Consider the following 13,294-nt stretch of genomic DNA (forward strand, 5'->3'; position numbering starts at 1 on the left):
CTGTCAAAGCCTGGATGCACCAACATGGCTTGGCAGGATACTGGTCTTTATTTGAAATTTTGATATTTTGTTCATCAAAATCTCATGGATTTTTTTGCATGAACTTTGATTTTCCAAAAAGAATTGCATTAAAATGTCATTTATCTTGGTAACTCAGTCTTTTGGCACTCCCTTACATATTTTTTTTTTTTTTTTGAGGAAGATCAGCCCTGAGCTAACATCTGCCGCCAATCCTCCTCTTTTTGCTGAGGAAGACTGGCCCTGAGCTAACATCTGTGCCCATCTTCCTCTACTTTATATGTGGGACGCCTGCCACAGCATGGTGTGCCAAGCGGTGCCATGTCCCCACCCGGGATCCGAACCGGTGAACCGCGGGCTGCTGAAGCGGAACGTGCGCACTTAACCGCTGTGCCACCGGGCCGGCTTCTACACCCCCTTATATTTTACACCCAAGGCCAGGGCCTCACTTGTTGGTTCCAGTCCTCGCCCTAGTTCTGAACAAGTTGTGTCACTGAGGGTAGAAGGACACCTACCTCATCCCTGGTCCCCTCCCAGGACACCCCTAAAAGGTCCTCCATTCCCTCCCAGGTAAAGGTGTAAATCCTCACTGTGGTCCATCATGAGATCTGGGCCTGGGTCACCTCTCAGACCTCATCTCCTAGAAGTCCCTCCCTTAGCACTCTGCTCCAGCCACACTGGCCACCATGATTCTCCCCAGAGACACCAGGCTCAGTTCTGCCTCAGGCCCTTTGCACTGCCATGCCGTCTGCCTGGAATGCTCTTCCCGCTGATGTCCACATGGCTTGTTTCCATAATTCTGTTAAAAATAAACCCAAAGCAGCCAATCATTTTAACTGCAAAATGAGTTTATTAGGGGAAAACCAAAGAATTTCAATTCAGGACCTGCATGCTATGGCAAAAGCCATAGGCACGTCCAACAATCAAAAGAGAGAACCTTATTTCATAGGGAGAAAGGAGGAAATTGGGAAGGGATGTTTTGAATGAAAGTCCATTGGAGAAAAGCAAGAGTTCAAGGTGGTGATGGCTTCTCATTGGCTGAGTTCCTGGGGTAGTCGATTTCTCTTTGGGATGCAACGTACATTTCTTCTTGGGGTCTGTAGAAGATGATTCTTCCTAGTGACAACTTCTTTCCGTTGGGGTCTGTAATTGACTCTTTCCTGTAATTGACCTCCCGTGGTGCTTCATGAGAGCTCCCCCTTCCAGTCTCCCCACTCCACTTTAAACGCGGTTTCCCTGGATTAATTTTCACGCTTCATTCAGATCTCTGCTGGAATAGAATGTCACTTTCTCAGACAGGCCTTCCGGACCACTCTATCAAAAACAGCACACTCCCTCCCCCGAATCACTTGGCTGCCTAGTGGCCTAAAATAACGATTTGTTATTTCTCACAAGTCTCTGGGTTGGCTGGGCTCAGCTGGATGGCTCTTCTACTCCCATGTGGTATTGGCTGCCTTCAGCTGGAGCTCAGCTGGGGCAGGAATGTCCTAGATGGCTTCAGGCTCACCTCCACGTGGCCTCTGTTTCTCCAGCAGGGTGGCACGACCTCTATGGCAGCTCAGGGCTCTGAGGAGGAGAAAGCAGAAGCTGCCCTCGGAAGGCCTGGGCTTGGAAGGCCCAGAATGTCACTTCTGCTGCAGTCTGTTGATCAAAGCAAGTCACGAGGCCAGCCCAGAAGCAAGGGGAGAGGATGATTGAAGAGGGGCATGTGCCTCCAGAGATGGGAGAAATTGTTGGTGGCCACGGTTACAGGCAGTTCATTGACCCCCTCACCCATCTCTCACCCTTGCTGCCTTCTTTTTCCTCATCACTGTTTGACACTATCTTATTTTTGTTTATTATCTTTATCTTTCAAAAAATATAAGCTCCATGAGGGCCGTCTGTGTCTACTCTCCACGTGTCAGTGCCTAGAACCGTGCCGAGCACACAGGAGGCAGCCTATGTCTTTGAATGAATGAATGAAACCCTAGGGACTAATTTCAGGTTTCCCCGGGATTCTGGCGAATGGAGAGAAGGTGAAGCCACAGTGTGTAGATATTCCGAGGGAAGCGCTTGAGGATTTTTAAGAGACATGGAGAGAAAGGACAGGGAGGAAAGGGGGATTAGGAGTGGGCAGGAGAACTGGGGGGCAGAAGACGAGGCAGAGGACTGGGAGATTCATGAGGGCAGGATCGGGGACTGTCTTGGTCCCGACTCTATCTCCAGCCTCAACCAGCACAGGGCCTGGCACACAGCAGGTGGTCAGCAAGTGTGTGCTAAGTGGAGGAACCTTCTCTGACTCCCCTGCCGCCTCCCCTGCCTGCCACCGGGTCAGGCGCCCTCTTGGTCCACCCACCCCTCTGGGCAACTCCAACCCTACCTTACCCTCTGTGGGTCCTCACTGTCTGGGGACACGGCTGGGGCTGTCTTGGTCATTGCTGGGTCCCGAACATCATCCAACAGACCCTTGGCACACAGGGTGCATATCTGCGTGAACTTCCTCCCTGGATAAAAGGGCTGGCTCTGTCATTGCTGCGTTCCCAGCCTGGTGGACACAGAGAGGACACTGAGGAAACACCTTCACTGATTCTAAGATGCATCTTCCCCTCCACATTTTAGCAATTCTAAATCAGGAAGAGTCACACTTGATGGCACCTTACAATTGCTGTCAGCCAGGCAGCCATTGTGACGTAGCTGTCACTGCCTGGATGTGATAATGGAGCTGCTTTTAATAGCATCATTGGCGCCGCTGATGGCACGGAGGACACGTGGTGTGGCAAAGCGTGCACGTCCACTCCTCGGAGGCAGAAGTGACTCCACAGAGTCAGGCCGTGTGGTTTTGGGAACAGCTTAGTCGATTTATTTCCCTTGTATCTTCCTAGTTCGATGCACACATGAGTGACATATGGTAAAAATGTGTATTTTCTAAGTCAGTCTACAAGCAGCTCTTTCAATAAGTGTACAATAAAAATTGTAAGTGATAAGGAAATATTGTGTCGTAGTTTTATTGGCAGCTTTTTTTCCCCTGTTCGTGGGACAGAAAAGGATGCGTCTGACAACCAGTGCGCCTTAGCCTTGACTCTACAGGGAACCCGTGGAAGGAAGGGTGAATAAACGTGCTCGCCTCATTTGTCTCTGTCTTCGTCTCTATTCCAGTCTCAGCTCCTGGGTTTTATGTCTGTCGTGGGATGACAGGTGGGTGAACCGAGGTCTCGTCTGGGTTAAGTGAGCTATTCCATCTGAGGGCCCTCACACAGCGCCTGTGACATTGTAGATGCTCAGGAAGTGAACGCTGGGCCTGTGTGTGTGATCCTGCCAGTGTCCCCCCGCCTATGAGGTCTATCAGAGCAGGAAGAAGTGTGAGTCACATCTCTGGACCGGCACGGGGACTGGCCTAGGGTCAGGGCTAAACAAATGTTTGTGGAATGACTAAATAACCGACTGAATTATCGGGCCAATGAAAGTCCTCTCTTAATTCGGGGTCTTGGCACAGGCTGGTCCCTTGGCCTGGGACGCGAGACTCCCTAGCAGGCCACTGACTCACTCCTGCTTGTCCTTCAGATCTCAGCTCAGGGGCGCCCTCCTTCAGGAAGGCCTCTCCGACCCCCAGCCTGGGTCAAGTGGCCCCTTTGTGCTCCCACAGCCTCCTGGGGTCCCCCGTCTCAGTCCTGCCTGCTCTGGTCACCACTGTCTGGGGATGGATCTGACTCCCTCATTGGACTCGGAGTCCTGCGAGGGCAGAACCCCGGGGCTGTCCTGGTCGTTGCTGTGTTCCCAGCAGTCAGCTCAAGACGGGGCCTGGAGAGGTGCCGAGTATGCAATGAGTGAAGAGGGCAGCGGAGGCTTGGCAGACAGGCAAGGGTGCAGCCTCTCTCTGGCTGGTGCTGAGGAGCTGGGAGAAGTGCCCCTGGAGCGTGGCAGCCTCATCGGACACATTTGCGCAGGTCTTGGCCCCCATCACCCCAGGCTGCAACCGTCTCTCTTTCCTCTGACCCGGAGCCCCCGAGGGCAGAGCCTGGGCCAATGTCCTTCTGTGGCCCGGGCTCTGGCTGGACTCATGGGTCAGGAGCCGGAGCAAAATTGAGAAGGGTCAGGAGTGGATGCGGTGGGTTTCGGTGATGCGGTCTGTCTGTGTTGTCTGCGTGTAATTGTGTCTCTCCTGGTCTGCAATCTGCATCCCTGAGCCGGTGTTGTTTGCGAGGCCCGTGTCTGTACGTTTGTTTGTTTGTTTTTCTGTAGCGACCCTGTATTTCCCTCTTGGGCCAGGTGTGCGTCTGTGGATTTGGGAGAGGAGTCTTGGTCTGAGTGTTTGGTGTCTGGGGGTGTCTGGGAATATTCTGTAATCTTGGTCTTTGTGCGTTGTGTCAGCAATGAGGATGTGAATGAGTCTGTGCGGCTGCCGGTCTGTGTCTCTCTCTTGCCCGTGGTTTAAGGATTCTGGACTGTGGTCAGCAGACCACTCCCTCCCTGACTCTCGGTGTGGCCTGCGCTAGTCTATTCCCTTTCTGGCCTCCACCTCCTCCTCAGTTGTTTCTGGAGGCCCCCTTCCAGAACCACCTTGAGAGCATCAGGAAAACCCTTTGAGTACCAGGGGCCTCTGGCTCCATCCAGGAAGTGGGGGTGGGGGAGGCTGGGCAACCGGCCTGGGCAGAGAGGAGGCCAGCAGGGGAGGCAGGGTGGGGACAATTCCAAAGGACTAGCGGGTCGAGGGGAGGCTTGGAAGCTGCAGAGACGGAGGCTGGAGTTGGGGGGAACCGGGGTGTCCCTCAGTGGGCTGGGGTCCTGGGTGTCTTGGTCTCTAGACCTTCAGCTCCTTCCCAGCCTGTGTCCTGGTCCCCGCCCCTGGATCCCTGTCTCTCAGGCTCTGCATCTCTTCATTGTTTCTCTTGCTGGTGCCTCTGCCGTCTTTCTCTCGGACTGGGTTTCTCGTCCACTCCCTCTTCCTGCCTCTTCCTGTGCTTTCTTGGGGAGTCTCTTTCCCCATCCCAACTCTCCCTCTTTTCTCATTCACATCTCTGCCAGCTTCCATCCCCCTCTGTCACACTCATGCCGTTTTAAGTGGTTGTGGGGGAGCAGAGGAGGGAGAGAGCAGAACGGAGAGAGACGGGACAGAAGAGTTGGCACCTGAGCTGGGGTCGGAAGGACGGGCTGGGGGTGGGCAGGCGAGGACGCTGCCGGGGCCGGGCAGGGTGGCACTGGCGGTGACCACGTTGGTGGTTTCACACCTGGCCTCTCTGGGGGGTCTCCTCTCCTCCCAGCCGGTGCTGGCTGAGCTGAACCGCCACCCACAGAGCACGTGCAATGCATTGTGAGGCGGGCAGGCGAGTAGATGGGGCAGAGAAGGGCACTCCAATGGTATGTTTGGGAAACTGAGGCCACCGGAGGGAGGAGAAATAGAGGGTGGGTTGTGAGCAGGGCCAGGCCCTCAGACGCCAGGCTGCCGACCTGGGACTTTGTCCTGGGGACAATGGAGACCACGGACGGGTTTTGAACAGGCCTTGGTGTTAGAAAGACGGCTCTGGGTCCCTGGTGGGGGACGGAGGGCCCCGTGTGACGGAGTGGTGGTGGAGTGGTGGCCCCCGGAGCAGCTGAAGGGTGGGGTCCCTGCCCCACGTGGGACCCCGCCCCCTGACGTCACTGTCCCATTATTGCACCAGGGCTGGCTGACCAATAAGCTGCTGCTTGTTATTATAATGGGTCCTAGCAACGGGGGTACGCCCTTGGGCTAACAGGGGAGGAGCCCCCACCAGTGGGGAAAGTGTGAGGGGAGAGGGAGAGCCTGCAGGCAGGTGAGTTACCTGAGGGCAGCGCTCTGCAGCTGGGCACCGCTGAGGGGCGGAGGTGGGGGGGGGGCAGGGGGGACGGGGGGCGGGGGGAGCTTCCAGGCCCACTCCCAGCTCCCCTGCCCGAATTCCACCCCAGGGCCACTCACCTGTTTGCCCCTTGCTGCTGGGACCCGGCCCAGGCTCCCACTCCCCTCCCCCCGGGCCACACCCTGAGATGGGTTGGGGGACAGGGCGCATGAGGCACTGGGTATAGCACGGGGACACCCCCACCCGGGATGGGGCTCAGAGCTGGTGGAACGACATCAGAACAGATTTCTGTGGAGGGGCAGGGGGCGAGGACAGGGGCCGCCAAGGAGACAGGGAGGCACAGACAGGTGCCTGAAGGGAGTCAGCTCTTCAGAGGGCGAAGGAGCCCAGGGACCTGGGTTTGAGTCCTGGCTGTGCCTCTGAGCGGGGGCGTCACTGATCTAGCCTGAGCCTCAGTCCCTCTCCGACCTGTGGGGACAGGCCCCGACGTGAGCGTCTCTCCCAGGGTTCTCTGGAGAGTCTTAGTCCGGGAGGAAGTGTATTTTAGAGGCAAGGGACGAGAAGAGAGTGTGATGGGAAGAGCGAGGGCCAGGGAGGCTCCGAGGCGAGGAGAGTGGGATCTGAGGCGAGACCTTGGGGACAGGCTCCAGGAGGCGGGAGGGGACCTGGCCAGCCACGGCAGGACTGGGTGTAGAATGAGAAGCACTCCCAGTGTCCGGGCACTCCCCGGTCAGCGGGACCCAAGAATGTCTTCAAAGTTGGCCTAGGGACAGACAGGGGATCACATTTGTCACAGCAGCCCTGCTTGGTGGCAGGGTTGTCGTCCACGCAGATGAGGCAGCTGAGGCTCAGAAAGGGCAAGGACTTGCTCAAAGTCACACAGCTAGGAATATTAAGAATGATGGTGATGATGCTGATAACACAGACCACCTGCTCTGTGCCAGGCACTATTTAAGAGCTTTCTGTGGCTTAACTCACTTAATTCTCAAAAGCCCAGGAGGTGGTCTGCTATTATTATAGCTATTACCCCCCGTCTTACAGATGAGGAAAGTGAGGCAGAGAGTGAAGCAACCTGCCCCAGGTCACTCGGCGAGTGGCGAGTGGTGAGCGTGTGGCGGGGCCAGGATCTGACCCCAGGGCTGGGCCCTGTCACCATCACTCACTTCCCGCTGCTCCCAGTAACCACAGCAGCAGGAGTGCAGCCACTCGCTCTGCTCGGGCCCAGGAGCTGGGCCTACGCCCTTTCCTTTGTAGGCCCAATATAAGACGAAAACGCGGGGCCCCTGGTTCAAAGATTACTAAGAATTTCAGTCCGTGTCAGCAGATCAGCATTTAGCCAAGAGCTGGGCCTTCTGTGCGTGGTCACAAGCTGCCCACGAACCCAGCCCCATTTCTAGGTTATCCCGAAGACTCCTCAGCACCTCAGGAAGCAGGTCAGTCATTATGCCCGTTACCCAGAGAAGCAAACAGGCTCAGAGAGGTGCCTCATTTTCCTCCAGGTCACACAGCAAGTTAGTGGCAGAGAGAGGATGTGAACCTGGGCCTATAAGACTCCAAAGCCGCCAACTTGTGTCAAAAACATACCCCAGGTTTTTGAGAAGGAGAGGGCTGTGGGTTTCCAGAGGGACTTCCCTTACATCCTTGGTGTGTCTCTCTCCCTGCCCCGTGCCAAGGCCCAGGAGGCGTGGACGGCTCCCTTCTCCCCTGCAGACGCAGAGGATCACGCGGCCGGTGACTCTCCCCATCCCCCGCGCCCTCTGAACCGCTGGTCACCATGGCTACTTCGAAGTTGCCAGCTGTGCCCAGGGAGGAGGAGACCACCATCCTCATGGCCAAGGAAGAGCTGGAGGCCCTGCGCACGGCCTTCGAGTCGGGCGACATCCCCCAGGCTGCCTCTCGCCTCCGGGAGCTGCTGGCCTCCTCGGAGAGCACCCGCCTGGAGGTGGGCGTCACGGGCGAGTCGGGCGCCGGCAAGTCGTCCCTCATCAACGCCCTCCGGGGCCTGGGGGCCGAGGACCCTGGCGCGGCTCTCACGGGCGTCGTGGAGACCACAATGCACCCCTCGCCCTACCCGCACCCGCAGTTCCCCGATGTGACGCTGTGGGACCTGCCGGGGGCCGGCTCCCCGGGCTGCCCGGCAGACAAGTACCTGAAGCAGGTGGACTTCGGCCGCTACGACTTCTTCCTGCTGGTGTCCCCGCGCCGCTGCGGGGCCGTGGAGACCCGCCTGGCCTCCGAAATCCTGCGCCAGGGCAAGAAGTTCTACTTCGTGCGCACCAAGGTGGACGAGGACCTGGCGGCCACCCGCACCCAGCGGCCCTCGGGCTTCAGCGAGGCCGCCGTCCTGCAGGAGATCCGCGAGCACTGTGCCGAGCGGCTGCGGGTGGCCGGGGTGACCGACCCCCGCATCTTCCTCGTGTCCAACCTCTCACCCGTCCGCTACGACTTCCCTCTGCTCGTGTCCACCTGGGAGCACGACCTGCCCGCGCACCGGCGCCACGCCGGCCTGCTGTCGCTGCCCGACATCTCATTGGAGGCCCTGCAGAAGAAGAAAGACATGCTCCAGGAGCAGGTGCTCAAGACGGCCCTGGTGTCGGGCGTCATCCAGGCCCTGCCCGTGCCCGGGCTGGCGGCCGCCTACGACGACGCCCTGCTCATCCGCTCGCTGCGCGGCTACCACCGCAGCTTCGGCCTGGACGACGACTCGCTGGCCAAGCTGGCCGAGCAGGTGGGCAAGCAGGCCGGCGACCTGCGCTCGGTCATCCGCTCGCCGCTGGCCAGCGAGCTCTCCCCTGAGACCGTCCTGCGGCTCTACTCACGCTCGTCCGACGGCGCCATGAGGGTGGCCCGCGCCTTTGAGAAGGGCATCCCCGTGTTTGGGACGCTGGTGGCCGGCGGCATCAGCTTCGGCACCGTCTACACCATGCTCCAGGGCTGCCTCAACGAGATGGCCGAGGACGCCCAGCGGGTCCGCATCAAGGCCCTGGAGGAGGACGAGCCGCAGTCGGAGGTCAGCTTGGAGGCGGCGGGTGACAATGGAGTGGAAAAGCGGGCGTCCGGGGAAGGAGTCAGCGAGGAAGCCCCGCTCTCGGCCCGCAGGAAGCTCGGCCTCCTCCTCAAGTACATTCTCGAGAGCTGGAAGAAGCGTGACTTGTCGGAAGAGAAGTAAAGTGCAGCCCCCACCCCCTGCCTCACCCACAAACCAAGCCTTAACAAAACCACCCAAACAAAAACGGCTGATGTGGTGACGATGAGAGCTGTTGTGTGCGGAGGGGCGTGCTCTGAGGGAGGCAGGTGGGCCCAGGTCGGACAGGGACAGACTGAACTGGGGAGGGACTGATCTTGGGGGCAGAGGTTCAAGGGGATGGATGGTGGCCTGAGCGCTCCTGGGTGGTGTCTCTCTCCCTGGTCTCCAAGTGACCACGGGGGATTTGTAGGGTGATGGGACAACCCAGCCGAGATCCAAGACAGGAGCCAAGTGTCAACCTAGGTGGGGGTCTGAGTGGGGCTTGGGGCATGCTAAGGTACTTCTTTTAGTTGCAATGTCATGTCGTCCCAAAGGCCTCCTCTGGAGTGGGGTGGGGCGGCCAATTGGTGCCCAGGATGGGCACAATGGTGCTTAGCAACTGAGTTAAACAGAGCGGGGGAGCCTGGGCATCCTGGGCCGGTCCTGCAGCCAAGGAGTGATGGTGGGGTGGGCGGCAGGGAGAGGGGAGGACGGATGGCAGCGGGGCTGGCCTCCGCGCGGAGCCTGGGAAGACAGAATGAGAGCAGAGGCGGTGGGAGGGCGGCGGCGGTCTCCCTGAGCATCACAGGAGAGGGGAGGCAGAGGGCGCAGCTCGGCCACCAAGCACAGTCGCTTCAGAAAGGCGGCAGGTGGGTCTGAGCGTGGATGGGCGTGGCAGTAAGCTTGCTGGTGCGTCCATGATGGGAAGGATCTCGCTAAGTCTCGTGATTCCCATGCTGTGGGCTAAGGTTGGGAGGAGTTGCCGAGACGGGGTGACCTGTGCGTCTCTGCATGGGTGTGTGGGTGTGAACATTGGGATGGTGCTGACAGGCCGCGGGTCTCAGAGTGAGGGTGACTGTGCTAGGATCTCTGAAAGCTGAAGGAAGCTGCGAGCGACAGTTTGTGCAACACACTGGGGGAGGGCATGGGCGTCTGGCCCAGGCGTCCCTGTGAACCAAACTGCTCAGTGCTTCCTGTCGCTCTGCACTCGGCTGGCCGGTGGAGATGCAAGAGCGAAGCTGACACTGCTCAAGCAGAAACTCTCACGCTCGGTCAAGATCACACACATTTACAAAAGGGAAGAACTACCAGACTGGGGGGTCTGGGCGGGAAGGCTGCTGCCGCGGCTTCTGTGGCTGGCACGAGGGTCAGAGGAAGGTTGGATTTAAGTGCAGGGAAGGGCGAGTTTCTAAGAATTTACAAAAAGGATCTCGTGATGGTTCCAGCCTCATTGTGAGGCCTCAGGTGACCCCCAACCCTGGGAAACGTTCCAGACTAAGAGGGTCCGCCTTTACCTGGAGGATTAAACGGGGTGCCGGTGCTCCTGGCTGAAGAGCTCTGTGCTTTGCAGGAGGACTCCTCTCTTTCCGGACCCGCATCGGCTCTGCCAGGACTACTGGGGTTCACATGGACTCTTCTGCAGCAAAAGGGGTGGCGGGGATCATGGTAGGGAAATCTCAGGTCCTCAGATGCACAGGACAGATGGTCCCTTCCAAACCCATTCACAGGGGACACAGCCCACACCCCCACCCCTGTGGAGCCGTAGTCATCATCCTAAATGCAGGACTCACCAGCCCCGAGGGGCTGGGATGGAAAGCTCACGCGAGACTAGCTCGTGGGCCTAAAGTGGAGATGGAATGGCTTTCTTTTGTCTCCTCTCTCCAACTGGTGGCCTTGTCCCATCCCTTCTGCCTCCATCTCTCCCTTCACTGTCCGCCATCGTGACCCCCTCGACCCCTCTTTCAGCTCAGGCCTCGCTCTCTTCACCCAGTTCCTGCCCCAGCCCCTTGCCCCATCTCCCAGGCTCCAGTCTCATTCCCTGTAAGGCCACAGAGGGCTCTTTCTAAGCCGACCTCTCCCTTCCCTGCTCAAACCCCTTCCATGGTACCCACAGATGAAGATCAAGCTCAGCCTGACGATTCCAGCCCTTCCCAAGCCAGCCTCTGCCTAAACCTCATTGACAGTAAGACCCTGAATCTTTGCAAAACAGCAGAGCTGGGGGCTCTGAGGAGTCCTCTCTCCATTTCATAGGTGAGGAATCTGACACCGCCACCCCTTGCACGGGGGCGGAGGGTGGGGGGCGGCCAGCCCGGTGGCGCAGCAGTTAAGTTTGCACATTCCGCTTCAGCGGCCCGGGGTTCACTGGTTCGGATCCCGGGTGCAGACATGGCACCGCTTGGCAAGCCATGCTGTGGTAGGCGTCCCACATATAAAGTAGAGGAAGATGGGCATGAATGTTAGCTCAGGGCCAGTCTTCCTCAGCAAAAAGAGGATCATTGGCAGTAGATGTTAGCTCAGGGCTAATCTTCCTCCAAAAAAAAAAAAAGACTGCACAGGGACACGACTAGCCTGGTGTCAAACTGCAAGTCCCCAGCATGACTGGGACTAGATGCAGCCATGCAACCCCAGGATGTCTGCGCTGGCCGCCCCTGTCCATGATACCAGGGAGGACTCTGAGGCCCAGAGGCGGGACAGGGCTGGCGTAGGTGCGCACTGCAGTTCCCGAGCAGATGCAGGAGCTCAGAGGCCAGGCAGCGAGGGTGGGCAATGCTTCCACAAATGCCCCAGGCCCACGGCTCTGTCTTCCTGGTGCTAGAACTGTGGTATCCGTTGGGGTCTTCGCACACCGTGAGAGGGTGCTCAATTGTGCAAGGAGTGGGTGGTTTACACGGCAGAAGGGTCCGCGGGAGCTGGCTCACGTCCTGGCTCTGGTGCAGGCTGTAAGACATTCAGCAAGTGACCTTTACCTCCCTGAGCCTCAGTTTCCTCTTCTGCAAAATGGGGACTAAAGGTTAGGAGAGTGGCTGGCCCGGGGTAAACCTTAAATAACCATTACTCTCAGCGATGGTGAGGGTTCCAGCTCCTAAGCACTGCTTTGAATTGCTGACCACAGTGCCTGGTGCGTGGTGCATGCCCAAAAGAGTTATTCAAGAATTTGAGTGGGCTGGGCCGGGGGCTGAGCGGTTGGGTTTGTGCGCTCTGCTTGGGCGGTCCAGGGTTTTGCCGGTTTGGATCCTGGGCGTGGACATGGCACCGCTCATCAGGCCATGCTGAGGCGGCGTCCCACACGCCACAACTAGAAGGACCCACAACTAAAAATATACAACTACACACTGGGAGGCTTTAGGGAGAAGGAAAAAAAAAGATTGGCAACAGATGTTAGCTCAAGTGCCAATCAAGAAAAACAACTTGAATTCTAGGATCAGAAAACCTCAGTCCCATTTCCAACAGCCCACGCACTAGCTGGGGGCCTTGGGCAAGTGACTTACCCTCTCGGTGCCAAATGTGGAGACAAAAAATATCCTTTTCTGGGCTGTTACGGGGATTTTATGAGATATTCCAGTGATGAATAAAATAAAGTTCACTAAAATAAAGCATTTGGCGCCAGGCCTGGCATATGGTTACCCTCCTCTGCTGAGGGATGTGGAGAAGAGAGGGCAGCTCAGTTTGAAATACTCCCTTACCTGTCCTGTCAATGGTCATCAGGTCCTGGAGATGGAGAACCAGGGCCAGGCAGCCCATGGCAGGCAGTCTTCCAACGCAGCCTCAGCCAGGCCAGGGTATCGGAGCTGCTCAGGGACACTGGGGCTCTCAAGGAGGCCTTTGAGGCGGGGAGCCTGCCAGCAGTAGCCGCCACGTTGCAGGCCACACTTCATTTGCTGGAGAATGTCAGGCCGGACATTGGCATTCCCGGGGGGACAGGTTCAGGCAAGGTGACCTTTGTCAACGCCATCTGGGGGCTGGGAGATGAGGACCCGAACTCAGCCTGCAAGGGCATGGTGGGGATGACCGTGGACCCCACGCCATACCCGCACCCCAAGTACCCCAACGTCATCATCTGGGACCTGCCGGGCATAGGCACACCCACCTTCCAGGCTGACATACCTCCAGTGGGCGCTGCTGGACCATTACGACTTCATCATCATCATGGTGACGTCAGAGCGCTTCACGGCCAACCAAGCCCGGCTGACCTGCGAGATCCTGCAATGAGGCAAGCGCCCCTACTTCATCCGCTCCAAGGTGGATGTGGACGTTGCTGCCTGGAGCACCGCCACCCAGTGCCTTCTTTGGGGAGAGTGCGCTCAGCCAGATCTGGGACAACTGTGGGCAGCACCCAGTGGGTGAGGCGCAGGCTCTGGGGGGGGTGGGTGGGTGGACCCTTGAGGGATTGCCCACCCCTTCCCCTTCATCTTCTAGTTGAGGCCTGGAGTGGGAAGAGGGGTCGCCCAAAGTCACACTGCACGACTGAACTAGGCCC

The 13,294-nt window shown here is 58.1% G+C and overlaps 1 protein-coding gene and 1 long non-coding RNA gene across 4 annotated transcripts; one reads left to right on the top strand and one right to left on the bottom strand.

Annotated features, from left to right (window-relative positions):
- Nucleotides 1-845: 845 nt before the first annotated feature.
- On the bottom strand, nt 846-13,051 carry LOC111775208 (uncharacterized). Of its 2 annotated transcripts, none has more exons than XR_011421876.1 (9): nt 12,922-13,051; nt 12,501-12,776; nt 11,479-11,754; nt 10,332-10,453; nt 8,630-8,945; nt 7,960-8,349; nt 2,383-2,542; nt 1,526-1,659; nt 846-1,288 (listed from the first exon to the last, which is right to left on the bottom strand). It is a non-coding gene; the product is annotated as an uncharacterized lncRNA (long non-coding RNA). The 2 variants fall into 2 exon arrangements; XR_011421875.1 differs by having other exon boundaries at nt 846-1,285; nt 10,929-11,754.
- On the top strand, nt 5,344-9,043 carry IRGC (immunity related GTPase cinema). 2 transcript variants are annotated; one of them, XM_070222993.1, is made up of 3 exons: nt 5,355-5,397; nt 5,655-5,786; nt 7,484-9,043. In XM_070222993.1, exon 3 carries the CDS (start codon nt 7,585-7,587, stop codon nt 8,977-8,979), a length of 1,395 nt encoding a protein of 464 aa, XP_070079094.1. In that variant the 5' UTR covers nt 5,355-5,397; nt 5,655-5,786; nt 7,484-7,584; the 3' UTR covers nt 8,980-9,043. The 2 variants fall into 2 exon arrangements, with proteins under 2 accessions (XP_001501946.1, XP_070079094.1); XM_001501896.5 differs by having other exon boundaries at nt 5,344-5,786.
- Nucleotides 13,052-13,294: the final 243 nt, after the last annotated feature.

The sequence above is a fragment of the Equus caballus genome, chromosome 10, assembly GCF_041296265.1.
Source record: "Equus caballus isolate H_3958 breed thoroughbred chromosome 10, TB-T2T, whole genome shotgun sequence".
In the NCBI taxonomy this organism is placed as follows: domain Eukaryota; kingdom Metazoa; phylum Chordata; class Mammalia; order Perissodactyla; family Equidae; genus Equus; species Equus caballus.

What these genes read in the sequence shown, in the direction of transcription:
- IRGC (XM_001501896.5), top strand. Translation starts at nt 7,585, where the DNA reads ATGGCTACTTCGAAGTTGCCAGCTGTGCCCAGGGAGGAGGAGACCACC.